The 27,772-nt window shown below is 42.5% G+C and overlaps 1 protein-coding gene across 5 annotated transcripts in view; it reads right to left on the reverse strand.

The window, feature by feature from the left end:
- Positions 1-918: 918 nt before the first annotated feature.
- The window catches only part of SLC12A8 (solute carrier family 12 member 8), an 83,075-nt gene continuing 56,221 nt past the window's right edge, over positions 919-27,772 (reverse strand). For 3 of the 5 annotated variants that reach the window (XM_045031756.1, XM_045031755.1, XM_045031754.1), the window contains exons 9-14: positions 19,006-19,152; positions 12,895-13,573; positions 11,571-11,668; positions 6,945-7,062; positions 5,259-5,319; positions 920-2,374 (exon numbers count right to left, since the gene is read on the reverse strand). In XM_045031756.1, the coding sequence (XP_044887691.1) occupies positions 2,209-2,374; positions 5,259-5,319; positions 6,945-7,062; positions 11,571-11,668; positions 12,895-13,573; positions 19,006-19,152 (1,269 nt within the window). In that variant the 3' untranslated portion in view covers positions 920-2,208. Of the gene's footprint in view, positions 2,375-5,258; positions 5,320-6,944; positions 7,063-11,570; positions 11,669-12,441; positions 12,737-12,894; positions 13,574-19,005; positions 19,153-27,772 lie in introns of those variants that run through there. The other 2 variants (XM_045031757.1, XM_045031758.1) reach the window with 2 other exon arrangements.

Consider the following 27,772-nt stretch of genomic DNA (forward strand, 5'->3'; position numbering starts at 1 on the left):
CAGGACTTTGCACTTGTCCTTGTTGAACCTCATCATATTTCTTTTGGTCCAATCCTCTAATTTGTCCAGGTCCCTCTGTATCCTATCACTACCCTCCAGCTTATCAACCACTCCTCCCAGTTTAGTGTCATACAGTTTAGTGTGATACATGGCTATGTATCATATTGTAAAAGGAAATAATACAGCATGCTCCAGGTTGTTTGAGAGCCCAAATCAGCATGAAGAAAAAGTTGAAGATTGCAGAACTACGTCAAACACAGTTTACAAGGTCATACTATGGTTAATTTGACCTTAACATTTAATCAAAATTGCCCCTTATTGAAGGATTCTGCTAATAGGATTCTGCTTTGAACTGATCTTTTCACAGGCAAGATATCAGGAAAAAAGCACCTGAAGTGTCTTCACGGATAAATCTATACAGGTTCACTATCTCTGAGCATCCTGTACCACCACAAGTCCATTTATAGGTGTAATCCTGCACCCATTTAAGTCAATGGCAAGACTCTCATTGAGATCTGTGGGTTTAAGATTAAGTCCTACATTAGGAAAAATATTAGGCGTTAGTTTAAGAGGTGGATGTACACTGGCTCAGAATCCCACTGTAAAGGAAGCATGGATCAACATCCAAACTTTTTTATCTAGAGTACAGAGCAAAACCAGAACATCAGATCCAACTCTTCTTGATATTTGGGGAAGATCAAATCTAGTTCAGAACAGAGCTCAGGACCATCTCTAAAAAAAAAAAAAACAAAAAAAACCTGACAGAAATACATAAAGAAACGTAACTAAGGAATCCTGAAATGAATGTTTCTAACATGAAACAGCTTGGGGTGGGGTCAACCTTCAGGCTAGGTTAATTTGACAGCGTCCCTTTAACTTTCACAAGGGCGATCATTTAAGGAATGCTGAATTGTGACCAAAACAGAAAATTAAAATGCGGAGCAAACTTTCAGTAGCATCCCAGAATAACTTTATTCATGATTTCATTGGTAAAGCTGGTTTCCTTCCACCTGCAGGAAAGTATCACATGGTAGAAACAGCACTCAAATGGGCTGACCCTGTGAGGTGCTGGTGAATGCCTTCAGCTCCCACCAAGTTCAGTGGGAGTCAAGGGCCTTTCAGCCCCTTCTAGTAGCATTGGTCCCAACGCTAGCAGGATTTCAGAGCTTTTTCTGTAGCAGATGCAGAGATCTGGTTATTATCGCACTGAACAATAAAAAATTGAAAGACTCAAAGATTAAAGGAAATTAATTATCACTCCCCTTTTTTATACATTTTAAATGCCCAGACTTATTTTGCAGTGCTCACTACTAGTTTACTACATACTCCTGAGGCCTAATCCTTCATTTCAGAATGCAGGCAAAGCACCTGCTGAGGTGCTTCCTATCTAGAGGACTAAATACAAGTGATACATTTCTTCTTCCGATTGAAGTAAGCGTGTTGCCACATATATCCTAACAGGTACTTTTTAATCATTTATATAAATCATTATTTTAACTGGGACATGTCGTATTTGGAAACACAGTAGACCTTCAGGAAGAGGGTCCTCAGATTATCGCCTGTGTTTCAAGATTCAACTTCTCCCAATCCTCATTTCTGAAGTGATGTTGAAAATAGCTATTTAGTGCTGATAAAACATAATTTCACAGTATGATGATACAGAAGAGTTCATCGTGATACAGAAGAGCTCATAAATTTAAATGAACGGATTTGATTCCAATTTTGAACATCTGAACGCACTTCATAATCCTCTCGCCTTCATCATTTCGGCCTTTCATCTAAATGCCTTAAAGCACTTTATGAGCACCAATTAATTAAAACTCACATCACCCCTGTGAGGTAGAAAAATATTATTTTACAGGCAGGAAAACTGGGGCATAAAGAGGTAAAGTGACTAGTTTGCACCAAATCAGTAGCATTTGGTGTGTACAGTATTTGAATTCTTTAGATTTCTAATGCTATTGTCCTCAGTTACTGATCACTATACTACAGTCCTTTAATTTGTTTTGCTCAACTGGAGAGGATATGGTTAAAATTGCAAACTTTGTCCTTTGTAAAAAAATAATATAAAAAGACTTAACCCCAAACAGTGGAAGCATTAAAAAAATATAGTCACATTGTTCAAGTATTTTTACCAGGTGCCACAGCAGCGATTAGTGTTAAGCGACTGCTGGAGTGAACAGCCGGATCCGTTTTTGTTTTTGTTTTTTACTGAAACTGATTGACAAATTCTTCTCTTCTGATAACAGAGGAATGGTGGTAGCGGTCTCGAGAGGCAAAATCTGCATTCTCTTCGGTGAGCTGAGTGGTCTCCATGCCAACTGTTGCAAAGGACGGTGTAACAACAATTTGCTCCTCTGGGGATGGCCTTCTCCTGAAAACAGACAAACACACAACCTTCAGATGTCCCATTGTTTCCCAATCTATCAGCAGCTGTGCTTTGAACTATGTAAACAAAACAAATCGAACCTCTAATGCACAAAGATTTAGAAAAAAGGCACTTAAAATTTTTTCTTGGTGGCTATGTGAGTTGCAGAACTCAGAGAACATTTTCCTTTACTAGAAAAGAAATAGTAACCTTGCTTACAAAGATTTTCTTAATAAATATCCCTCCTCTCCTTGGTTGCTGTCCAGTTGCTCCAAAGTTCTTCAGCCACATAAAGTGAGGCAGAATTTGCTTCAACTACAGTTACACTTTGTGGCTGCTAAGAAATAAAAAGGATAGTCATATCTTATGAACCCTTTTCCAAAGTTTACAGGCAATGTGATTGCAGAAAAGTGAGAAGGATCTACTTCTAGTCATCCTGCTGGTAATGGTAAAGGTCAGTCAATGTAACTTTATTCTACAGTAAGATTTTTAGTGAGCTCTCTGTCTCCAGAATATAATCTACTGTATTCACAAGAACTTTTTCAAATTTAGGGGCCTAAATTTAGGCAACTCAGTATTGTCAATCTCAAGCATTCAAAAATCATGAATCAGGATGAAAAAAATCATGAGATTGGCTTAAAAGTCTTGAGATTTTTAATAAATGTTAGGTTCTCTATTGTTGCCTCTGGTTTCTGATTCCTTAGGATGCACACTCTTCATGATTTCAAGCTTTTCTCTGCATCCATGAGGTCTAGAAACTTACTGTTTTATTTTTTTATTTTTTTTTTTAATGAAAGCTGAGATTTTCATGGCTTCTCTTGATTCCAGGAACTGGGGTTTGAGAAACACATCAAAATTCACATGACTCACAATACAATTGTGAAAGCTGGTGACACTATTACATCCACATGTAATATCTGAATAAGTAACCTGATTTTCAGAAGTGCAAAGAGCCCTCAGCTGCCTTTAAAATTCATTCAGCATCTTTCAAGACTGGGCCCTCAGTCTCGTTAAAATGTCCTTTAGCACCTTGCTTTGCAATTTGTAAAAATAAATCTGAAGCCAAACCACCCACGATTTATTTCTGTGTGATATCCTGGATATAAAACAGCTCCAGGGGTGTGCTTTAAAAAAAAGCTGTGCTGGGAATTGACTGCAGGCAGTATTATAAGGCTACACTACCAACAGTCTAAATTAGAGAGATTTCATCTTGTGACAAGAGATAAACAAGATCACCTTCTAACTTGGACTGCTGCCAGCCTTACACTGGATCCTTCCTACCTGTGTCTCGACCGATCAATACTACTGACAAAAGGCAGCAAGGACTCTATAAAGCTGCCAAGCTGCAGTATAAGAACCTCCGGTAATAGTGACACATCTACCCAAAGGTGTGGAACTGGCTCATTACAGGGGGAACATTGCTCTTTTTACGCCCACATGGTGGATTGCTCATCCGCTGCACTGCAGCCCTGTATTGCAGGAGTTGGGTATGGAATGGTCCACAGAGATTTGAAGTGGGAATAAAAAAATACACAGAGGTGACAGGAGAGGAGAATCATTCTCTACCTTTGCAATGTGTGTATATAAAGCAAATAATGAATGTGCATATAGACCTAGGGGGAACTGGATGGACACAGTGTACAGGACACAGATCCTCTTGTTGGGTCTGACTCACTATGCAATGACTAATTCTGACTAGCCTTTTAGCATGAACCCATCCAGCTACCCTGTTCTCATGCCTCACCTCATAACTCTTCTCTTTCACTCACATCATAATACAAACAAACAATGTGAAAAGAGAAAGGGAGAAACCCCTGGACCTAAGAAGACACATAGAAAGCTTAATTCAAGGCCATTCCCCCTCCTTTGCCTGTATTTTGTCTAACTCAGGTTCTGATCCTGCTAACACTAATGAAGGTATGAAACTTTACTCCTGGGAGTAGTCCCAATGGCCACAGGAGTAAAGTTATACACACGATTATGGGTTTGCAGGACTGGCACCTTTGAAAAAAAGTCTTCAAGGCAGGTCCCTTGTCTTCTTTTATATAGGGGAGGCAGATTGTCTAGTGGAAAGGCCCCTGGGCTAGGAGTCAGGATGTCTGGGCTCTATTCCTTGATCTGCCACTAACCAACTGCGGAATCTTGGCAAGTCACTTCACTTCCATCTCCCTCCCACCCTTTGTCTATTTAGACTGTAAACATTTTGGGGCAGGAAGTGTTGATCGCTATGCACAGATACTTAGCACAATGCGGTCCCGATCCTGCCCTCTTGGTAATAAATAAATATCTAAAAAACACCATGTGCACCAATGATGTTATACTAAAATACAACAAGAAACAGTCATCATCATCTATTCTGAATAGCAAGCTGTGTGGAACCTGGAACCCGACCGCTGCTTTCCTCCAGGAATTGACGCTAGCCAGGATCCTCGCTAGCATTCCCATCCAAATTGTGGATTAGAATATTGCCATCTAGCATATACAGGGCTTGTCTACACAGTGGGGTGATTCACCCTCTGGCATTCTGATTTCTAAAGAGTACTCATGTGGTGCACATTAATTGATCTGTGCAGCCTCTGCTGCGGTGCACTAAAGGTTCCCTAGTGCACTTTCACGTAAATAAGAGTAAATAAAGTAAGCACATGCAACTCCGAATATACAAAGGGGGCAAGTCTATTGATTTAAGTAGTAAATAGTTTTACGTAGTCACTTTCTCTAGCCATGTCAGCACTCGAAATACAAGATGATATCAGTTATATCAAGGAACTCCAATGCACCAAAAGAGGTGTGTAACAATTCTGCAACACACAGCCACATTTTTGCACAATTTCAATTGTTTATTGTTAAGCGTGAGCATTACCTATGTCACCACCAAGTGATTAGTACCAACCTGCATGAGCTGACCAAACCTAACCTAATCCAGCTGAGAAACCTGAAGTTAGCTGCTGCCCCTGCAGAGGGAAAACACATGAAAAGTCACCATGCTGCTAATTCTCTCATAATAGCTTTACATGATCTAGACTTGGAATAAAATCTCAAACAAATGTGCACATTGTTATTAGCCCTACTTACACAAAAGGTTACAGGTTTAATAACTGTGAGAATGTGTTTCATTTTTTCCCATACATGAAAGCTTTTTAAAGATTCTCAAGAATGTATCCTGAATAGAGAACCATTGATTATTCCTAGACATAAGCTTTATTAAACTGTAATAATAATATCCCCTATATTTTCAGCAGTAGATCTCAAAGCACTTTACAAAGGAGTGTGTATCACTATCCCCATTTACACATGGGGAAAATAGACACAGAGAAGTGAAGTGACTTGCCTGAGATCACTCAAGCAGAGCTATGTATAGAACCCAGAGCTCCTGAGTGCCAGGCCAGTGTGCTACCCACTAGGCAACATTGCCTCCTCTACTGATATAGGTAGTGACAAAATGTAGTGATAACTTAAGGGGGAGAAAACTCAAAAGCATGTTCAAATTGTATAAAAAACAAAGATTGAAAAGCTAGGACATTTTAAGTTAAGGTAAATCTTTCAAATAATATGTTGGAAAATATGGAAAGACAGAGTTACAGTACTCCTAATAACTTTTATTCTGCCCCAATATTCCATATCGGAGATAAATTGAGACTGAAAAATGGGGAACTGATGTGTAGAGGGTAGATGGGACATTCAACAACTTAACTGCTTATTTCTATGTTTCTTACAATTTGCGTTCATGGGATCTGCAATCTAGCAACCTCAAGTCTAAATTATCAAAAAAGGATATTTTCAAAAGCATGTGAGTGATTTAGGAACTCAAATCCCATTGACTTTCAAGGTTCCATTGATTTTTCTCCTCCAAAATTTTGTGCACCCACCCTCCCACACATGCACACACAGAGGTCAACACATTGATCCCCACCACATATATACCAAGGAGGTAGCTTGCTTTCTGAACTTCCTTTGGTATTTAATTTTGAACCTGTACAGTATAAACCAATCACATGCATAGACCTTTTCAATGCCCTTTTGCTTAAGAGTATCAGATTATGTTCCTCACATATTCCACCAGTTTAATTCAGAATCAAAAGGCCCTCTTGTTTTGCCATTACAAACACTGAGATTTAATGAGATACTTATTGTAATTCCAATTTTCACAGCAGTTTTCTCAGGTAGATTTATATCGACTAATTAGGTTTATTAAAGTGTATTTATAGATTAGCCATTGATGTAATACATTTAATATCTGCAATTCCTACTAATGCTTAACACCAATGCTTTTACTTATAGTAATTTGCTCTAATTTATTTTATAGCATAGCAAAACAGCTTATTAACTTTTAAAGATGTTTAAACTCATCAGAACCAAAAATTAATCTGGGAATGCTAATTGTAGCCAGAGACAAATATATAACGATGTTTAACGAGTGACTTATAAAATTTTACTATAAACGAGCAAGGAAACAAAATCTGCCATTTGTAATGTGTAACTCACATGTTAAATGAAAATGCCTTAATTTCAAATTAACTCCAATTAAAATGCAATAGGTATTTAAGATGATTTAATGCCACGGATTAAAAATACTCACCGGGGGGCAGTCCAGGACTCATTTGGCCAATGTAGAAATATAGAATAATTGCGATGCTCAAATTAATGAGAGTGTAGATCCACTGAATGACAAACATGATTACAAGCGATCCGATTGCCTGTTGAAAACGCAGTGTCCAGGATTACTACACAGAGCACGATTGTATTTCACTGTTATGCTAACAAATATTTCCTGCAAAATCCAGAGGATGTTTTCTGCCATTTTTCTGATCTTGTGCAAGACCTGGCAATACTCTGGACCCTGGGGGAGTATTACCAGCCGTACAGGGGGGTTGCCCAGGGCAGGAGTTTATTCTTCAAGATGAAAACAGGCCAATGCCTTTGATGAAGCCAAATAAAAAGCGGCCTGTACCTATGGAGAATCCAGTATTTTTATTGAGTATGACAGTACTAGAGCTTTCAAGGTGTCATTTGAACTCAGAAACTCCACCTTCACCAGCACTGCCAAACCCTGTACACCAAACCACCCCCATTTTATATCCTACATTCTGTGCCCCCGGTGCCTCCTCTGGAGTTTTAACCAGTAGCTCCGGATAGTCATAGATCTCCTGGCCATACCCTACTGGTCCTCTGGCCTGTATAGGGGTGAGGAGACAGCTGCCACAGAGCATGGCTGGGTGATATACAAGGAGCGAAGATAGACTTCTCTGTGGCTCCCAACTCAAGCAAAATGGAGATGTGCTAGATCCATCAAAGTCAGTAGAATTTCAATGGGCTTCAGATCAGGCCATAAACCTGATTCCTTTGTGACTTTTTGCTTGTTTTTTGCAAATTTGGATGAACATTTTTCTAAGTTTTTCACCCATCATATAGGCAGGTTGAGATTTGCCACCTTTCAACATGCGGCAGTATTTTGCCCAAAAGCCATTACTATTACGATGAGAGAGATCTATGATGCAGCTGCCTTAGTAATAATGATGATTATGTTGTATTTTCTTATTTGCTTCCTATAGCACCGCCTATGTGCAAGGAGCTGTACCAGTATAACAGGAAGCATGGCCCTGCCCCAAAGAGCTCACACAGAAGAAAACAGAAGGATATAATAGACAGGAGAAGGGAAACGAGAAGGGACTCAGCCTAGAAGTAAAGTGGTCAAGGTGACTGCTTAGTCAACCCTTTGTATTATTAAACTCTGTATTACCAATTTAAAAATACAGGGTATAATTTCAAAAGCGTCTAGGTTTCATTTTCAAAAGGAGCCTGAGTCCCATTGTGCCTAAGTGACTAAGGCTCATATCCTGAAAGGGATTAAGGTGCCTAACTCCTATTGATTTCAGTTAGGTGCCTTTGAGGGTATGGGCCTCTTTCAGAAAGGGACATAGGCACTTTTGAAAAACGTATCCCTACAGAGTATCCCCGTTATCCTGAGGCACACCACCCATAGAGTCTCATAGATGTCAGGGTCAACGTGGGTTGTCAGGAGGTGTCTGAATGGGGGTCAGAGTAGTGTCTTTGCATACCAGCTCAGGAAGCATGTTCCATGTCTGAGGGACAGCATGGAGATGCTCGTAGGAGAAACAGTTAAGCAAGTCAAAGCCGGCATTACTGCCAGAGCTGAGCAGGCAGGGGAGCAGGGCAGACAGAGGCAAGGGGTCAACAAGTATAGTTATAGATGTGCACATATATTATTAAGCTTCCATATCAAGTCTTTTAAATCACTGTGTACCTACCCCGGCCCCAGTTATCCACCATGATCTCTTTCCAAGCCAAATCATTCCACAGAAGCCAAGTCTGCTTTAATGACAATGTCAGAATCATCTCTTTACACAAATGTAAGAATTCCCCATGCTTATGTGAGGTGTTAACCACAGTCGTGATAGAGGAGCTCAGTATTTGGGAACCACGCTGTTTGAGGATGGATCTAGACTGTTCTCAGTGGTAGAAGATGACAGAACAAGGAGTAATGGTCTCAAGTTGCAGAGGGGGAGGTTTAGGTTGGACATTAGGAAAAACTTTTTCACTAGGAGGGTGGTGAAGAACTGGAATGGGTTACCTAGGGAGGTGGTGGAATCTCCTTCCTTAGAGGTTTTTAAGGTCAGGCTTGACAAAGCCCTGGCTGGGATGATTTAGTTGGGTTTGGTCCTGCTTTGAGCAGGGGGTTGGACTAGATGACCTCCTGTGGTCCCTTCCAACCCTGAGATTCTATGATTCTATGATACTGATCCAAAATGCAGGTGTCAGCTTGCAACTGCTTAGAAGATTTCATCCACTCAACAAAAGACACCTGACATTCATCCCACCCATGTCATCACAGTTCAGCAGGGACCTTCTCTGGCAGCTAGCATTTGGTGAAGATGAGCTACTGAGCAATGTGGTTTAAATTTTGATTGCCAAAGCCAAGCTAAAGATAGTGGGTAATTTAATAGGTGCGGTGTATGTTGTTTAACTATACTCACTATACATATACATGAAATCACGTATGTGGAGACAATATCCACGTGATAAAGTGCAAAGCCACGTGATAAATTCATTTATCATGTACCTCTGGCCACCTTTCCTGCCATCTGCTCCAATCCATCTCCCTAAGACTTATTTTCATGTTCAACTGCTTCAGACACTTGTGATTTTTTTAAGAGAAATGTTTCCCCTCCTTTCCCAAAGGTGGGATTTCCCTCCAAAATTACTCTTGCCCTAGGTCTGGGGAAAGCAAAATTCTATGCAGTAACGGTTCTTTGAAACATAAAAATGGCATGGCTTCTAAGCTGACATCTGACTACACTGCATGGCTAGAAAGGGGAGCTTCACACCAATGATAAGGGGGAGATTCCCAATGGAACTAGTCATGTTCTTTCTGGTCTGATGGCCTTTTTAGGTCATTGTCAGATATTTTGATGATGTGCAGTGAGCCCTGTCCAGTGGGATTCATGCTAAGTAAGGAACGTGGGCTTTACAGGTGGAAGGATAAAAGATAGTCCCAATCAAAATGCAAACATTCCTAAAATAGTTTTCTGATATATAGGTGGCACATACAGAATGCATGTGGTATTCAGATTCTAGCAGCACCAGTCTGGATTAGACACTTCACTTGTAAGTGGCAAAACCCTGAGTAAACTGTGCTGATCACCCAACATTAGTGCTTCTAAAACCTTTATACCACAACACATAGGAATTGCCAGACAGGATCAGACCTGAAGCCCAGTATCCTGTCTCTGACAGTGACCAGCACCGGATGCTTCAAAGGAAGGGTAGAAACCTCACCATAGGCAGATGTGGGGTAATGTGCCCCTCATGAAGGTTTCACCCTGATCTGTAATAACTAGAGATTAACTTAAATTCTGAAGCTCTTCCCACAATTTTTCCACACTACGTATTACTATGATTACTACCGTATATCACTTTCAGTAGGACTGAACTTTACGGGTAGTGAAGCATCCAGAAGTACCCCTAGACAGGAAGGCAAGTGGACGCATGTGACATAGGCAGCACACAGATTCCTCAGCCTGTTGCCAGAAATTTGAGAGAATCAATGGACCCCCAATTGGCTAATTGTGGAATCTCATTTTAAGAAAATAGCAAAGACGGCATTCTTCTACCATCTACAAAAAGGACCCATAGAAATGTGCACACCCAGCCACTGTGATCAACCAAGTCTTACCAACTGATTCCTGTAACTTTACAACTGCTGGTCTCTCAAAGACCACTTTGAGAAAAGTGCAGTTGCCTCAAAATGCTGCAGTGAGGTTAATCATTGGTGCAAGATATCACAGCCACGTTCATCTCATTCGCAAATCACAGCCTGGGCTTCCAATGACATTTCAAGCTGATTTTACACTGTCTTGTTCATTGTCTTGTTTTGCTTATTTTGCCAACGGCCTACATTTTGTCTTGCTCCTTAGACCCCAGTTTCTAACTAATATGGGCCACATTCTACTCTGGGTTACACCACCTAAATCCAGAGTAACTCTGGATTTACATCAGCAAGACTGAGAGCAGAATGCATCCCTTTCTTCCTAAATATGGATTGGAAGCAGGAAGTCAGATCCTAGGTTTGGATTCTAAAATTATGGAGTTCCCACACTATTTAAATAAGATCAACCACTTCTGTCCCATGTTGACTTTTAGTGAGATCCTGCTCACGCATGAAAGGGAATAAGATGGCATAGGCCCACTATTTGCATTTTGTGGTAGGTGATGAAAGCATCCTTTGCAGAGTCACTAAGCCCGTTCCCACTGGCCCAGATGAGCAGTGATTGGGCGGAGCGAGAATGGCTCTGCGCCCCCTCTCCCAATGCACAGGGCAGCACAAGTGCACCAGGTAGCATGAAGATGCAGGGTACTTGCCCACAATGCACTGGGGAGGTTGTGGATTGGGAGGCAGACTGCGACACTGAGTCATAACCTCTTTCCTGGGCTATACCTGCGGCAGCCAAACAATGCACTGCCACACACACAGGGCTCATGGCAAAGTCACAGCTAAGCCCTAAAGCTTTTCATTCAGCCCTGTGTATCTGAGCTCTCCGATTAACCAACCAACATAATGATTTGGGATATTGGAAAGGAAAACCACCTCGCCAATATATTTAACTGCATCGATTGTGATTTATTTATTTATTTTTACTTTTCTACCATCCTAAAGCGATGCTCAAAGTAAAAGAAAGTGACTTACACCAACAAGGGAAACCCAGTGATTGCAGAATCTGGCGTAGAAGGAAACCGGCATTCTCTGAATTTCTAGTTCTTGATTTTGTTGCTTTACATTTGTATCTATAAAAAGAAAAAGAAAACAGATGCGTTACAAAACCAACACAGGTGATGAAGTAGACTACATCCTAGGAAGCAGCCAGGTTACCCCTTGATTAGGGTCTTTGTCCTCTATCTACATCAAGTTACATGAAAACAAGATCTAATTTCAGGCTTCCAACTTGCATGACAAGGCTGAGCCAGGTTTAGCACCGGTTGTGGAGCGGCAGTGTTGTCTAGCATTTAGTGCAGGAGACAGGGAGTCTGGGGTTCTATTCCCAGATCTGCTACTGATTCTTTGTATGACCTGGGGCAAGTCATTCCCTCTTTGTGCCTCACTTTCCTCATATTGAGGATATAATAGTAAAACCTCGCAGGGTTTTGTGAAGCTTAATTAATCAATGCTTGTAGAACACTAAGGGTTCGTCTACCCGAACAATTAGCTTGCGGCAAGCAGGGGTGTGACTGTACCCTGCACTAGCCTGCCCATACTAAATGTCCGCATGAAACCTGCTGATGCACATTAACAGTTCATTAGTGAGCACTGATCTAGTGTTCTTTGAAATAGGACTATATCAAAGCACATGAACAAACTATTAATGAATGTCAGCAGGGCCCACACATACAGTTAGTCCCTAACAGCCTTGTGTGGGCTAGATTCACACTCAGCTTGCTGTGAACTAAATGTCTGCACAGGCAAGCCCTAAGATTCTCAGATGAAAAACTCTACAAATTCAAAGCAATAAGTATCCAGATCTACACTATAAATTAATTCAGATTCTTAGATGCAGTGATGATGTGATGAATTACTCATGGTCACCTTGCACGCCATGGGGACAATTTCATTTGAAGAACAGGGCTCTGTGCTCACAAGCCTCCTCCCCCCAATATCAGGATGAAAACAAATGCCATAGTATGCTCAGAAATCTTTTAATGTACAGCATTAAGAATGCATTTGCAGAATAAGCAGCAGCATGCTATAGACAGTGAACATTCCCACATAATTTTGCCTGTTATCCAGCAATTAATCTTCCATGGGCAAATTAGATTGGAACCTCTCCTGTGACTCATTATGATGAACTCTACCCTCACCTATAAAAAAAAAGATATTATTGCTATGAATCACAGAATGACAGCATCATATAAAATTAGTCTCTAGCCTGCCTACAGAAAAGTGCCAGCAGGACAGAGATTATGAAGCATTCCCCCATGAAAACACAAATGTCTATCTCTGCTCTTGTGATCTTTACCTTCCACTTTCTGATTGGGAGGATTCTGCAGCTCATTAAAAAGTTGTTCTCCATATTCCATTAGCTCATGGTCACGTTTTTGCTCAGTGTCCACAGCTGATGATAAACACAGATTTCTTTCACTCTGATGACTCTGTTCAGCAAAACTCTGCAGACTTTCATCACTAGGCTCTGATGTTTTGGTGCAACAGTAAGGGGCAGGGGTGATATTATGATCAAGATCCAAGAGAAAGCTGTCTTGTAATGTTTGCTTGGCTGGCTTCTTTATCTTTCTCTGTTTGACCTTTTGGTTTAAATTCTTGTCTTCCTCTTTACGAGTCCCTGGATCTTTATTGAGAGGCTTAAAAAGCTGGTCCATGTCTTTTGTGAATTCTAACAAGGTGCCATCTGATCTGCTTTGAATTATTCCATCTGATCCATAACGGGAAGTTTTCTCAAAGGTTAAAGGCTGGGCAGAGTTGACAACCCTAGATTCCTCCCTCTGTGTCCTTTTGGGTTTCTGCTGTAGGATATAACTCATAGAGACTGAGAAATAAGAGTAGTCCACAGCAATGTACGTCAGCATGAAGTTTATGGTGACTATAGGAGCAAGGACGTTCACTTGGCCAACGAAGACGAAAGCCATGGTGATGAGACTCGTTAAGCAAATCGCAGCCACTGGGGTCTTGTTACGCCCTTTCTATTTTGTAAACCAAACAAACATATTTAAATATATATTTGCATACCCCACCAACCCAAAAGTGAAGACTACCCTCTCTGTTCACACTGATAGAGGACCATCAACATGTAGGCAATATTTTGATGGACATCTCACTGGTCATGAAATAAGGGAATATATACATATATGAACAGAAGCATCAGAGTCTAGTGGCTTAAGTGAGGGACCAGGAGCCAGGAACTAACTAGCACAAATCTGACTTCTGCCACTGACTTGCCGTGTGGCTTTGGAAAGGTCACTTAACTTCACTCAGCATATCAGTTTTCCCATCCGTTAAGTAGAGTAATAAAACAATGCTAAAACTCACAGAGCATTGGGAGGATTATTATATTGTTTAGACGGGCCTTAGAGAGGAAAATTGCTAATGATCATTATTCATGCATTTCTAATTTCAGGTCCATGCAAGAACATACATTGTTGCCAAACAAAAGGCTTGATGTATAATGGTAAGAATGGTGTCCCTGGCCTCTGTTCGTCAGAGGATGGAGATGGATGGCAGGAGAGAGATCACTTGATCATTGCCTGTTAGGTTCACTCCCTCTGGGGCACCTGGCATTGGCCACTGTCGGTAGACAGATACTGGGCTAGATGGACCTTTGGTCTGACCCAGTACGGCCTTTCTTATGTTCTTATGTATACAGATACTGGAAAGGAGCTCTGAAAACAGTTTCAATTGGCAGCTAAGCCAAGCAAGCCTTGTGGGGCCGTGAGGCAGAGGAGAGGTGCCATTTTACATTAGAAGCTGCTGGCCTGGCCCTCAAATGAGGCTAAACTGCAGCCATGGTATTACCGGATTCCGCATTTAGCATTACTCCTCTTTTTCTAAAGAAGCCCCAACTGCCCTTAGGCCAAGAGGAAAGGAGCATTCAAGAGGTTAAGCAGTCAAGGATGTTAAAGGGTGTGTGTCAGGAAGAGCAACAAACGATGCCAGGCGAGGGTCAGGAAGGCAGACTGCCACGAGAAGTATTGTTTATTCTTTTACTTTGGGGCAGGGTGGAGGTAGCGGGAGGATGGAAAGGAGGCACAGACTGAAGTGCGTCAAGCTGAAATAAAGGACTGGGAGTTGGCAGCTCCTGAACTTTAACTCCAGGTCTAACCCGCCCTTTGGTTGCCTTGGACGCATCACTCAATGTTTCTGTACTTCTGAGATGCTTGTGCAAAGCCACGCAAGGCTCACGGGACACCAATGAGGGCACAATCTGACTGCAAAACTTCTCTTACAGGTGATGCTCTGAGAGATATAAAGAACCTTGCTCCACTCTCAGGCTTTGTCTTCACTGGCAAATTCGTGCTTAAACATGATTTTCAACAGCTGAGTTAGCTGACTGGCCAGCACAGACCAGGACAAGCCATGGGCAAATCCTACTGGGATTCAGTGTTTACCTATGACTAGCAGAGACAACGCTGAACACATCTTATCCTTGTCCACACTGACCAGTCAGTGTGACACATGGTCAGAATCACTTCACCACTCTCAGTTAGAGATCAAATTACGGTATATTCAATACTAGCTCTGCAGTGAAGACAAGCCCTTCAAGCTTAGGGTGAGTTTGTGGGGCTGGCAGTTAAAACAAAGATGTCGCTTTTTATGTGTAAATGTGATCTGGAAATCAGTGAGACACACTCACAAAGCAACTTTACTAAGCAGAACCACACTAATTAACTTGGAGGCTCTGATGTAAACCTACAGCACCTAATATAAGGGTATGTCTTCACTACCGGCCAGACCAGCGGGCAGTGATCAATCCAGCGGGGATCGATTTATTGTGTCTAGTCTAGACGCGATAAATCGATCCCCGAGCACTCTCCCATCAACTCTCGTACTCCAGCTCAGCGAGAGGCGCAGGCAGAGTCAATGGGGGAGCAGCAGCAGTCAACTCACCACAGTGAAGACACCACAGTAAGTCAATCTAAGTACGTCGACTTCAGCTACATTATTCATGTAGCTGAAGTTGCATAACTTAGATCGACACCCCCCCCGCCAGTGTAGACCAGGGCTAAGACAAAATCCTAAAGTGCAAGATAGGACTCTGCATAAGAAGCAGCAATATTTTTACAGGATCATGGCCTAGATTTATTAGGTTGTGGAATAGTATCCCTAAGGAAGTGGTGGAAGACCATTACTTGGGACATTTAAAACTGGATTGGATGAGACAATATCAAGAATAATCCTGCACTGAGGGATGAATTAGATGATTTAATAGGACTATTCTGGCTCTAATTTACTATCAAATTATGAACTGAATTTTTTTTTTTTAATTAAAGTACAGAGATTTTTGGAGGCATTTAAACATTCACCTACTGTATTGGAAACACAACACTCTGTATGGGAAGGTGGCTAGTTATCTGACCATGCAGACTAATGTCACTGCCCACTGCATTATGCTGATGCACAAATGAAAGCAGCAGCATAAATGGTGAAAAGGAAATTAGATTTCTAAGCCTCTTGTGGCTTTAGCAATCCAAGGGAACATTTTCAAATAGCAGCTAGGTGCCTAACTCCCAATAGGAGACAGCTGCCCAAACGACATTTGTGCCTTGGACAATCTCCCTCCTAAGAGGTTATTAGTACCACAAGCAAAACATGTAAATCATGACTGTCTCTTTCATACAATCTTTCAGCTCTGATTGGATAAACAAGAAATAAATTACAATAAATGCTTTTCAAATATAAAATACTAAGACTTTCACCTGCTTCCATATAAACCATAGTACTGACCATACAAAGGTACCGCCAATAGTGTCTAGAACGTACAGTCCTGTTATACCAACAGTAACACAAATATGCCACCTTGAAATATTTTTCATCCTATATTTTCCTCTACTGTATGTGCTTTAATAAATGCACAGTTCAAACGGAAACTATTTCCATTTCCTCCACACTCATTTATTAATAGAAAAGGGTAATACATCCTGCACCTTACACATTTTCCCAACAATATGAGGAATGTGTCTCACGCATAACAAGTTTCAGAGTGGTAGCCATGTTAGTCTGTATCAGCAAAGAGAACGAGGAGTACTTGTGACACCTTAGAAACTAACAAATTTATTTGGGCATAAGCTTTTGTGGGCTAAAACCCACTTAATCAGATGCATGGAGTGGAAAATACAGTAGGAAGATATCTATAGAGAGAGAGAACATGAAAAGATGGGGGTTGCCATACCACTCTAATGAGACAAATCAATTATAGTGGGCTATTATCAGCAGGAGGAAAAAATCAAGCATAACAGTGTTCTCAGTGTTAAGGATACTATTGAGACAGGGAACAGATGGTCAGTCTTAGGATGTCTCTGGCCTAAGGTTAACAACACTGAAAACAACGTTCAGCTCCTTCATATTAACTAGGATTACGATGACTACAAATATCAGAGGGGTAGCCGTGTTAGTCTGGATCTGTAAAAGCAGCAAAGAATCCTGTGGCACCTTATAGACTAACAGATGTATTGGAGCATGAGCTTTCGTGGGTGAATCCGACGAAGTGGGTATTCACCCATGAAAGCTCATGCTCCAATACATCTGTTAGTCGATGACTACAAACATGTTTAAACCATTGTATAAACAAACCAGTGCAGAATGCATTGTTACGGGCAATCCACTTTATTAACCGGCCCGTGAACCAAATCAACAGTCAATTCTCAAGGTAGCAGATACGGGCAGGGAGGAAGGAGATTTTCCTTTAATTCCTAACCTCTTTTCAAAGCACTTCCTGTTCTGGTACCTTGCCAGCACAAAGGAGTTCATATTAGGAAATGTTATGAAAAAACAGAAGCTAACTATGCCATGTTAGCATCAGCTTTGCCGCCATTGCGTCAAAGTCAACGAATGACACCACAATAGTTGAGGGCAGAATTTGGCTCTTTCCACAGAAGCCACTTAACTACTTTCAGTGCTTTGATTTTTGTTTTTAATTATTATTACTTTTATTTTAAAGAACCACAGGAATAACCAAGAAACAGTGCACACAAATTGGATACACTTAAAAACTTATTTTGAAGTAATTTTTCCTCACTTTATTTACAAGGCCTTGCACATGTGAAAAATTGCTCTCTTGAGATTTTTCCAAACTGGTTTGCTATTACAAGGTTGCTTTGAGAGAGGCAGTTTTTTCCCTTCATCTAGAAAAAAAGAGAGTCAGAAAAGAAGGATTTGGTTTGAATGTATGGTCCAATCCTGCAACCCTTATTCATGTGAGCCCAGTTGAAGTAAACAGGACTACCCAGGTCTATAAGGCTATGTACATGAGTAATGGCAGCAGAAACAAGCCTTAGTCAGTGTTCAAACCAAAGCTTAGCTTAAAAGTGCATTTAAGATTTGTAATCCCCCAAACTGACCTTCTTTAAAATGTATCCGTCTATCCTTTTATTATTCATAAGTTTTACGGAGTCCAAAATGAGTTAGGCACCTCACGATATAAATAAGAAGTGATCTGATGCTTACATACTAAGGCCATGAATCTGCCACTAGCAGAACTGGGCCTAATTTCAAACATGATGAAATCACGGGAGACGAAAAGATAGCAGGGAAGAGTTAAGGAGGAAGGAGAGTGTATACAGGCTTTGATTCAGCAAAGCACATAAGCGTATGCTTAACCCCATGACTTGATTGGGACTCAAGAACGTGTGCGACATTTACATGGCAGCTTGCGGTAGTAAAGGTGGTGGTGGCAGGTTAATATATTAAGACATAAATTAGCCACTCATTTTTTTTATTAACTGGCTAATTTATTGTGGGCATCATAAAAGAAGTGGGTCCTATGGAGGGACTTGAATAAAGAGAGGATAGAGGCCTTGCAGACCAGCTCACGAAGGGTTTTCCATGAATAGGGTTCTGTCTGGAAGAAACCAAAGAGACTGAAGTGAGAGAAGTGGACTGGGGTACTGAGGAAGACACCAATGGTGGAACCGAGACAGGGGTAGGGGGGCGACATACAATCAAAGACAAAGGCAGAAGGGGCAGTTATATGGGTCCTTGAAGGCAAGGACGAGAAGCTTGAACTTCCAGCCATGAAGGAGGGGGAGTCAATGGAGGGTGTTTAAAGAGCAGGTGAGATGAACAGAGCAACAGGCAGGGAAGAGGGGGCAAAATGAGTGCTGGTGAGAGCAGAGATTAGAGGAGGAGTTTACAGTAAACAAATAGGGAGATGAGGAGGACATGGACTCAGACAGAGGGACTTTTCCCATAACTCTGTGTTTCTTTACAAAAACAGCTGAATGCTGTTTCCACCTGCTGATCTCCAGTGGGGAAAAACCATGACCCCCTCCTCTCCTGGTATTTAATTACTGTACATCAACCATGACAATCTATTGACAGCAGAGTCATTGTTTCCATACATCATTAACATTTGTTTGTTATAGAGCCCACAGCTAATTCTACATCATCACTGATTACTAACCCCATGTCCAAGAAAGGCAAGGGTCGGTATCACTTTTTCCTGGGCAATGCACTGAAGGATTCGGGGTGCTCCATACAAACCTCCCATGCAGGAAGCTAAGGAGGAAATGTACAATCCTAATAAAAACAAGAAACCCACCAAGGACACCTGGAAAATGCAAAGAGAAAACAAATATCAGATATTTTTTTAAAAAAAATTGTCTTTAAACACAGATTTTTCCAAATTAAAATCAATTAATTGCCTTTGTAAATACTAAAGACTTTGGCAAAAATTTAACAGAACGAGCTGTGTGAAAATAGCAAGTTAACCTGCTCTGTACTGTGAGTGTGAACTAGTAATACAATAAAATTATCCCACGAAAGCAGTTCAGTGTTGAACATTCTGTACCAACTGGAAACCACTCGATAAGCTCACGTCCAGAAATATGTGCCACTTGGAGAAAACGCTTTGAGGAAGCAGACCTCTGATTCCATTTAAGCAACTGGAAGTGAGTTTGAAGGGAGTTTATTTCAGGAGAGCACGCTTATATACAGAGAACATCATACAGGAAGAGCTATCCAAGGCTCTAAACCATCCAAAACAGGAAGACAAACCCCTGTGTCCCATAAGGGAATACCAATAGTAGAGGAGTAGCAGGGGAGGGGAAGAAATCCACAGTATAATCAAATCAAAGCTGCCATTTAAATAAATGGGATTTCAAAAACATGTTCCAAAGGATATAATGCGACGACCTTATTTTCCTGTCTTAAATGTGTAAGGAATTTCCTTAAGTTAAATGAACGTAAAACTTAAAAATTCTTAAAGCAATAGTGCTAAGTAGACTGCTTTATTCATATTTTGTATTTAACACCTTTGGTTTTATTGTATCCCAAACCAATTTTTAAATTTTACAAAACTTTTTATAGACATCAATTAAGGGCAAGCATCTTTTATTACTAATATTTTGTATGATGGAAGGTGCCAATACACACACAAAGTAAGAGTCCCTGACCCAAAGAGTTTACAATCTACGTAAACAAGACAGCAGAGCATGGGAGAAAGGGGTAATATCCCCATTTTACAGATGGGGAACTGAGGCACAGAGAGATAAAGTGCCTTATCCCAATTCATAGGTAAAGTCTGTGGCAAAACAAGGAACTGAACCCAAATCTCCCGTCCAGTGCTTTAACCACAACACCATCCTTCCTCTGTTCTTCACTACTGGGCTGGAGCAAGGCTGCCGTTTGACAGCACACCGCAACATTATACCCTTCAGAACAGGAAGTGAAAAATATTGTAGCCAACTGAAATTTCAAAGGGACTATGGGTCAACAGAATGTAGATGCACAAATTGAAATCGGATCTGGTAATCTCCTCATCTGAAAGAAGGTGCCTCCGGCTACACAGTTGCCTGTAAGACTATGGTGGAACATGGATTGTTTCAGTAGCTTTTAACACGGAAGAATAACACCTACTGAACCACCATCATAACTTCTTGCAGTGTCCTGTGTTTACCTTGCTTCCATCCAAGATGTGAACGGGCCCCCAAAATTCTAGCCAATTGTATAATTTAATGACATGATATTTCCCTTAACAGCCACATTAATTGTGCAGGTATTGATCCTTGGAAGAAAGAACAAGTTATAGTTATACAGAAACACAGACAAAAAGAGAACAGATTCATTTGAGGTTAGCACAAGGGACAGGGAACTGGAAGATCTGAATTCTAGTTTCTCTAAGGAAGAAAATATAGAGGCCATTGCCAGTATTTTCAATATACGTTAAGGGTTTATTATACTCTCAAGATGAACAGCAAAGCAAAGAAAATTGCATTTGTCTTTTCCTGCTTCTCTGTGATGTATAAAGATGGCTTTCAAATTTCTTTCCAAAATACTTTCCCGCATTTTTTTAATACATGAAACATCAGGAATATCAATGAGTACCTCTCTTCCTTGTCTTTGTTAGAGGACCTTGGCAAAATCTTTGGAGGACCTTAACAGAGAGGTTACACAAGACAATGGAGCTACAGTTCTCTCCTCAAAACTGGATAGGAATAGGATGCTGAGTCTTAGACATCTAAAGTAACAGTGAGGACAAGAGAGAACCCTTCCTTATATGTTGAAGAACAGGCTTAGTATCTGCTGAAAGGCTGATGTTGCTCTGGCTATGTCTAGTTCTTATACTGAACCCATCCCTATGGTATTTGAACTCTAGAGACATTCCATCATGTAAAGAAGAGTAAAATGTCCTTTGGGTGGAAGCAGGAGTGGCGCCAGGGTTTTTGGCGCCCTAGGCAGAATTCGGAGGGCGGCATTTTGTGCGCTCCCCACGGGGCACGAGGGAGCTTCCGGTTCCACTCCCATTGCGCCGCCGAAGAAGGACCCTCCGCTGAAATGCCGTAGGCGACAACGGCAGTCATTGAGCTACTCAATTGCCTGCCGCTGTTTTCTGCGGCACATCGGCAGAAGGTCCTTCTTCGGCGGCACGACGGAAGTGGAACCGGAAGCTCCCGTGCGCCCCGTGGGGAGTGCACAAAATGCCGCCCCCCGAATCCTGGTGCCCTAGGCGACCGCCTAGGGTCGCCTAATGGAAGCGCCGGCCCTGGGTGGGAGCTCCAAAGAGAAGCAAGGGCAGAAATTTATGAGATTCCTTTGTGGAATTCCAAAGCCATCCCATGGTCCATGGAGAAATGCCAAACAGTTTGTGGCCTGTGATAAGTGACTAGGACTAACTGGAGGAGTTAGAGACCGAACTGATCAGACAAGCTTGCAGCTAATGGAGAAAGGCGAGGGGGTCACTGCTATGAGTTAAAGGATAGAGGCAAAACTTTTTTTAAAATCTAAAGAATGTATTTGCTGACCACATGGATCATCCTGAGATGTGGACTGCTCTGAATGCTAAAATCTGCAGGATGCCCGATTATCACAATTATGCAAGGCCTGGGTTTGCCCTGTTGAGGAGTTGCTTCTGGATGCACAGGTGAATGCAGGGAAATGCTGGTGCAGTGAGAGATTTTGGCCAGTATAAAGGCAGTTAGTTTTCTGTAGAAATGGAAATGAATGTGGGCTGCTTATTAAGTATGAGACTCCCTGCCTCCCAGACTGATTGAGCAACTCCTGCTGCTGCACTGGCACATGAATCTGCAGAGCTGTCTACAGGGCCAGCTCCAGGGTTTGTGCCGCCCCAAGCAGCAAAAAGAGAGAGAGAGAAAAAAGCCGCTATCGCGATCTGCAGTTCTACCGCTGCCACTTCAATCTTCGACGGCAATTCGGCAGTGGATCCTTTGCTCTGAGAGGGAGTGAGGGACCCGCCACTGAATTGCCACCGAAGACTCGGACGTGCCGCTCCTCACCGTTGGCCGCCCCAACCAGCTGCTTGCTGGGCTGGTGCCTGGAGCTGGCCCTGACTGTCTAGAAGGTTATCACGTTTCCTGAGCACCCCCCGGGCAGCCAGACTTGTCTCACAAGACTTGCCACAGGCTGTCGTTTCTGGTCAGTGTCCTGGCTTCTACTTTTGCCACTTCATGGAACAGGAAAAAAAAATTCCACAGCAAACGTGTCAGCATTTCTAGCATGTGGATCCACCTTATGCCCATACGAGTTCACATGCAGCCCTCTGCACAAATAAATCCACCACAACAATTGCTGGCAGAACAGGATATATTATCAGCAGTGCTTCAGCTATGGAAGCTTGATAAACAGGGCTCTTGCCATATTCTAGGAGATTGTGTCTGCATAAGAACCAGTCATGCAAGACAAAGAACTCCAAAAATCTGAATAACTGTCTCTTTCCCTCCACCCAGTATTTTGGATAGGGGCTATTTTCTCCCTATGCCTCCCCATCTTGCACCTGCCATCTTTCCTGCTGTGCAATGGATTTGTGCATAATATATTGCTACTGCTCCTTAACGAGCTAGAGAGATTAACTGTCATGTCGTCTCCTTCCTCTCCTGGCCTACTCAGAATACCCGGCCACTCCACTCCTTCATATCCCTCAGCTGAAGGAGCGACATGCTCCATTTTCCACATACTTACTTTAATCAAAATGGTGGAAAACAGGCAGCCCACCTTCTCGCACTGAAATAAGGGGCATTTCAGAGTAACCCTTATGATCTGTAGAGCCCCAAGCTGCTGAAGGGCGGAAAGAAACACTGGGCTGTGAACTGACACAAGGAAAGGGCCTGAATTGTATGAGGGCACCGTGGTAGCTGAAGTAGCTCGCAGCCTGTATTTCCCGGGATGTGGTGGCTGTGGAGAGAAGTCATGCTGCAGGCTGCTCAGGCCTACCATGGTGTCCCAAACAGAAGCATGTCTTGCAATTGCTTACGGCTGGTTTTTGAAGAGGGGAGCGGGGATAGACAGTTCGTTTTGAAAGACAGATGCAGGACTAAGGTCTATAACATTCGCTAGAGAGTCTCCACTGCACCAAGAATCATGGCCTGGGGCCCTCACATAACACAGAGCAGGATGTCCTCAACCAGTGGGACACGGCCCAGAAGTGTATCATGAAGGGGCGACTGCTGGGTTTCACCCCACTGGGTGGGAGAGAAAAGAATCATTGGCAAATTCCAGACACTTGGACGTGGCTAAGTCCATAAATGGCTATTAGCCAGGATGGGTAAGAATGGTGTCCCTAGCCTCTGTTCGTCAGAGGATGGAGATGGATGGCAGGAGAGAGATCACTTGATCATTGCCTGTTAGGTTCACTCCCTCTGGGGCACCTGGCATTGGCCACTGTCGGTAGACAGATACTGAGCTAGATGGACCTTTGGTCTGACCCAGTACGGCCGTTCTTATGTGGGAGCTGCTAGGGCAGGGGAGTGAAGGAGCAAATCAACCCCACCAGCTGCTGCTGCCCACCCAATCCTGCTGCAACTCCTCAGCCATGCTCCAATTTGTACAGCACTCAGCCATAGGTAGTATGCTGAAGGCAGCAGCGCAGAAATAAAGGTGGCACGGTATGGTATTGCCACCCTTACTTCTGCGCTGCTGCTGGCAAGGCACTGCAATAGCCGCTGTTCTCCAGCCGCCCAGCTCTGAAGGCAGTGCAGAAGTAAGGGTGGGAATATCACAACCCCCCTAAAATAACCTTGCGATCCCCCTGCAACTCCCTTTTGAGAAACTTCCCAATTTGAGAAACGCTGGTCTCCCCCGTGAAATCTGTATAGTATAGGGTAAAAGCACACCCGGAAAAAAACAAAACAAAACAAAACAAAAAAAACAGATTTCAGGAGGAGACCATATTTCATGGTCCGTGATGCGTTTTTCAGGGCCATGAATTTGGTAGGGCCCTAGCCATAGGGAAACGGCATTTCAAGAGGCAGCACAGCCAGTTCCACAGCCTTTTCAACTGGTGCTGCCCCCAGAGCCAAACAACATGAGGGCTGGGGAAGTGAGAAGCTCCACACCCAGCAATGGCTTCCCCATCCGGGCTTCAGCAACAATCTGGTAAGCCCCTACCGAGACCTAAAAGTAGCCATCTTTTTTTGCCAAGAGCCCAATCCCACAATACTTTGCAGGACTGGGTGGGTGGCAGTAAGGAACCAGGGATTTTTTTTTGAGGTTTCCAGAGGTAAAAAGTTGAAAGCCACTGGCACACAGTTAGTTGAGCTGAGTGATTACTTCCAAAATGGTGGCACAGAACAGCAGGCCATGTCTGAGTCTACCCGTGTAGCTTGGGATGTACCAGCAGGTAGCAGGCATTCCAGTCCATTTCCCCATAATATTTGTCTCCGAAGTTGTGAACCTAGAGTCTCTCTGTTTCTCTAAGGTATTAATATGGCCCCCATTCCCTTAGCACCTCACAACCTGTAATGTATTTATCCTGTGAGGAAGGGAAGCGCTATTATCTCTCATTTTGCATATGGGGAACTGGGGAACAAAGACTCTTAAGGCTCAGATTTCTAAAGGTATTTTGGCATTGCTGCACTCAGTACTGCAGTGCCTAACTAATTCAGGATCCTACATACCATTTTCAAAAGAGATTTAAGTACTTAGGAGCCAAAATCCTCTTGTCAGTGGATGCGATTTAGTCTCCTAAATCACTTTTGAAAATGAAATGTAGGCTCCTGCGTCAGTTAGTCATTGCAATGAAGAGGGTGGCAATGCCAAAATATATCTAGAAACCTGGGCCCAAACAACTTGCCCAAAGTCACACAGGAAGTGTGTGGCCGAGCAGAGAACTGAACCCAGGTCCCCTGAGCAGCACCATAACCACTGGATCATCCTTCCTGACACAGGTAAAAACAAACATGCACCTCATCCTGTTCACTTAAGAGGTTATTCCCAGCTGGGGTGTGCTTGACTCGTAGTGGGTAATAAATTTACATTTTCTAAGAAAGCTCAAGATATATTGACCTTTCTTCTTATTTATGAAAGCAGCCTGCATTGTAAAGGAGGTTGGATGAAAAGATATAAAATTCATTCTGCTTGGAGACAGCATGTAAAATTCATGCTGTGTTTTGAAAACCCTCAAACCAACCCATCTTCCTCCTCCAAGCTACCTCCTCCCGACCCACCCACCCCCAAACACACACCCTAACGAACTAATTTGGCTCCAGGAAAACAAAGTGTGTTATGAATGGATGGATGAAAAATATGAGAAACAAATCAACAAACAGAAATTTACATTAGAGAACAGAACAGCCCCTTTTGATTTCTGAATGCAATCAATACAAAAACACAATACTATTGGTCCTATTTAAAAAAAAATACTTGAAAGAAACACTTGATTGTGTCAGGCTTTGCCTATCGTTTTAGCCACCAAAAATACTTGCATTTAAATGTGCTACTTGACATTCCACTCAGGGCTTAGGGGGAAAATGTCTTTTCATTGAGATTGTCAAAAATAAAATAAATAAATAAATTTACTTTTAAAAAGTTTGGAGAGTACAAATACTTCACAAGAAATTGGCAGTCCTAGCCTATTAGATCTCCTTTGAAGTGAAATTACTTCGTGGCCCTATTTTGTATGTTCAGAAAAATAGATTCTAAGGAAGACAAACAGCCAAATGCTTCTTTAACCACGACTGACAGAAATGGAAAGTTTGCACAGTTTTTGATTTGTAATGATTTCTTCTCTCAAACAAGGCCAATAAAATATAAATGTGCTTATAATAATTCTAATAATAAGCCCTATTTTCTACATGTATTGCATCACCACTTGTACAAGGGGAAAAGAAAATTGTGTTTGGTTTTTCTTGTGTCTTTATGATATGCAACAATGGTATAAGACTCTCTTTCCAGAAGATTGCATAGAACCATAGGGTTAGAAGGGACCGCAAGGGTCATCTAGTCCTGTGGTTCTCAATCGGTGATCTGGGGCACCCTACCGAGCCGGGAGCAGATTTCGAGGGGTCTGCCATAATAATCCAGAGAGCACAGACCAGTGTTAGCCCAAGCCCCGACCCCCTATGGCATGTGGCCCCGAGCAGTTGCCCTGCCTGCCTGCCACCCCCTAATGCCAATACTAGCTTTTAATCTACTGGATATGCAGAAAAACAGGTGTGGTGGCACAGGTGGGACGTGGAATTTGTATAGCATGTTGGGGGGGCAGTGGGGGGCTCAGAAAGAAAAAGCTTGAGAACTGCTGATCTAGTCTAACCCCCCGCCAGGATGCAGGATTTGTTGTGTCTAAACCATCCAAGACAGATGGCTACCCAACCTCCTTTGGAAAACCTCCAATCCTCCAGCGAAGGAGAGTCCATGACTTCCCTAGGCAGCCTGTTCCATTGTCCTGCTGTTCTTACAGTTAGGAAGTTTTTCCTGAGATTTAATCTAGATCTGCTGTGCTGTAGTTTGAACCCATTGCCTCTTGTCCTGCCCTTTGTGACAAAAAAGAACAACTTTTCTCCATCTTTTTTATGGCAGACTTTCAAGTATCTGAAGACCATTATCATATCCCCCCCTTAATCTCCTCTTTTCCAAACTAAACATACCCAGTTCCTTTAGCCTTTGCTCATATGGCTTCCATTCCAGCCCTTTGATCATCTTTGTTGTTCGCCTCTGGATTCTTTCCAGTTTCTCTACATCCTTTCTGTACATTGGTGAATAAAACTAGACAGTACCCCAGCTGAGGCCTAACCAGCCCTGAGTAGAGCGGTACTATCACCTCCAGTGACTTGCATGCTATGCCTCTGTTAATGCAACCTGAAATTGCATTTGTTTTGTTTGCAACAGCATCACATTGCTGACTCATGTTGAGGTTGTGAACCACCACAACTCCCAGATCCTTCTCAGCAGTGCTGCTGCTGTGCCAGTTTTACCCCATTCTGTATTTGGGCATTTGGTTTTACTTCCCTACATGTAGCACCTTACATTTGTCTTTGTTGAATTTCATTTTGTTGTCTATAGCCCAGTTCTCTAATTCATCAAAATCCCTTTGAATTTTACCTCCGTCCTCCCTTGTGTTTGCAACACACCTCCCAGCTTTGTGTTATCTGCAAATTTGATCAGTATGCTCCCTATTACTACATCCAAGTTGTTAATAAAGATGTTAAACAGCACTGGACCCAGAAAAAATCCCTGTGGAACCCCACTTGAGACCTCCTTCCAATCCAACATCATTCCATTAAAGAGTTACTCTTTTGTTGGTGCCGGTGGGTGCTTGCGCCCCCCGCCCCTGGCCCCCCCCCAACTCTGCCCCCTCCCTGCCCCTGTTGGACCCCTCCCCAAATCCCTACCACAGCCCCGCTTCTACCCCAAGCGCGCTGCGTTCCTCCTCCTCCCCCCTCCCTCCCAGGCTTGCCACACGGAACAGCTCCTCACCCACCAATTTTTCCCTGTGGGTG

This window comes from Mauremys mutica, chromosome 10, assembly GCF_020497125.1.
Source record: "Mauremys mutica isolate MM-2020 ecotype Southern chromosome 10, ASM2049712v1, whole genome shotgun sequence".
Classification (NCBI taxonomy): Eukaryota; Metazoa; Chordata; order Testudines; family Geoemydidae; genus Mauremys; species Mauremys mutica.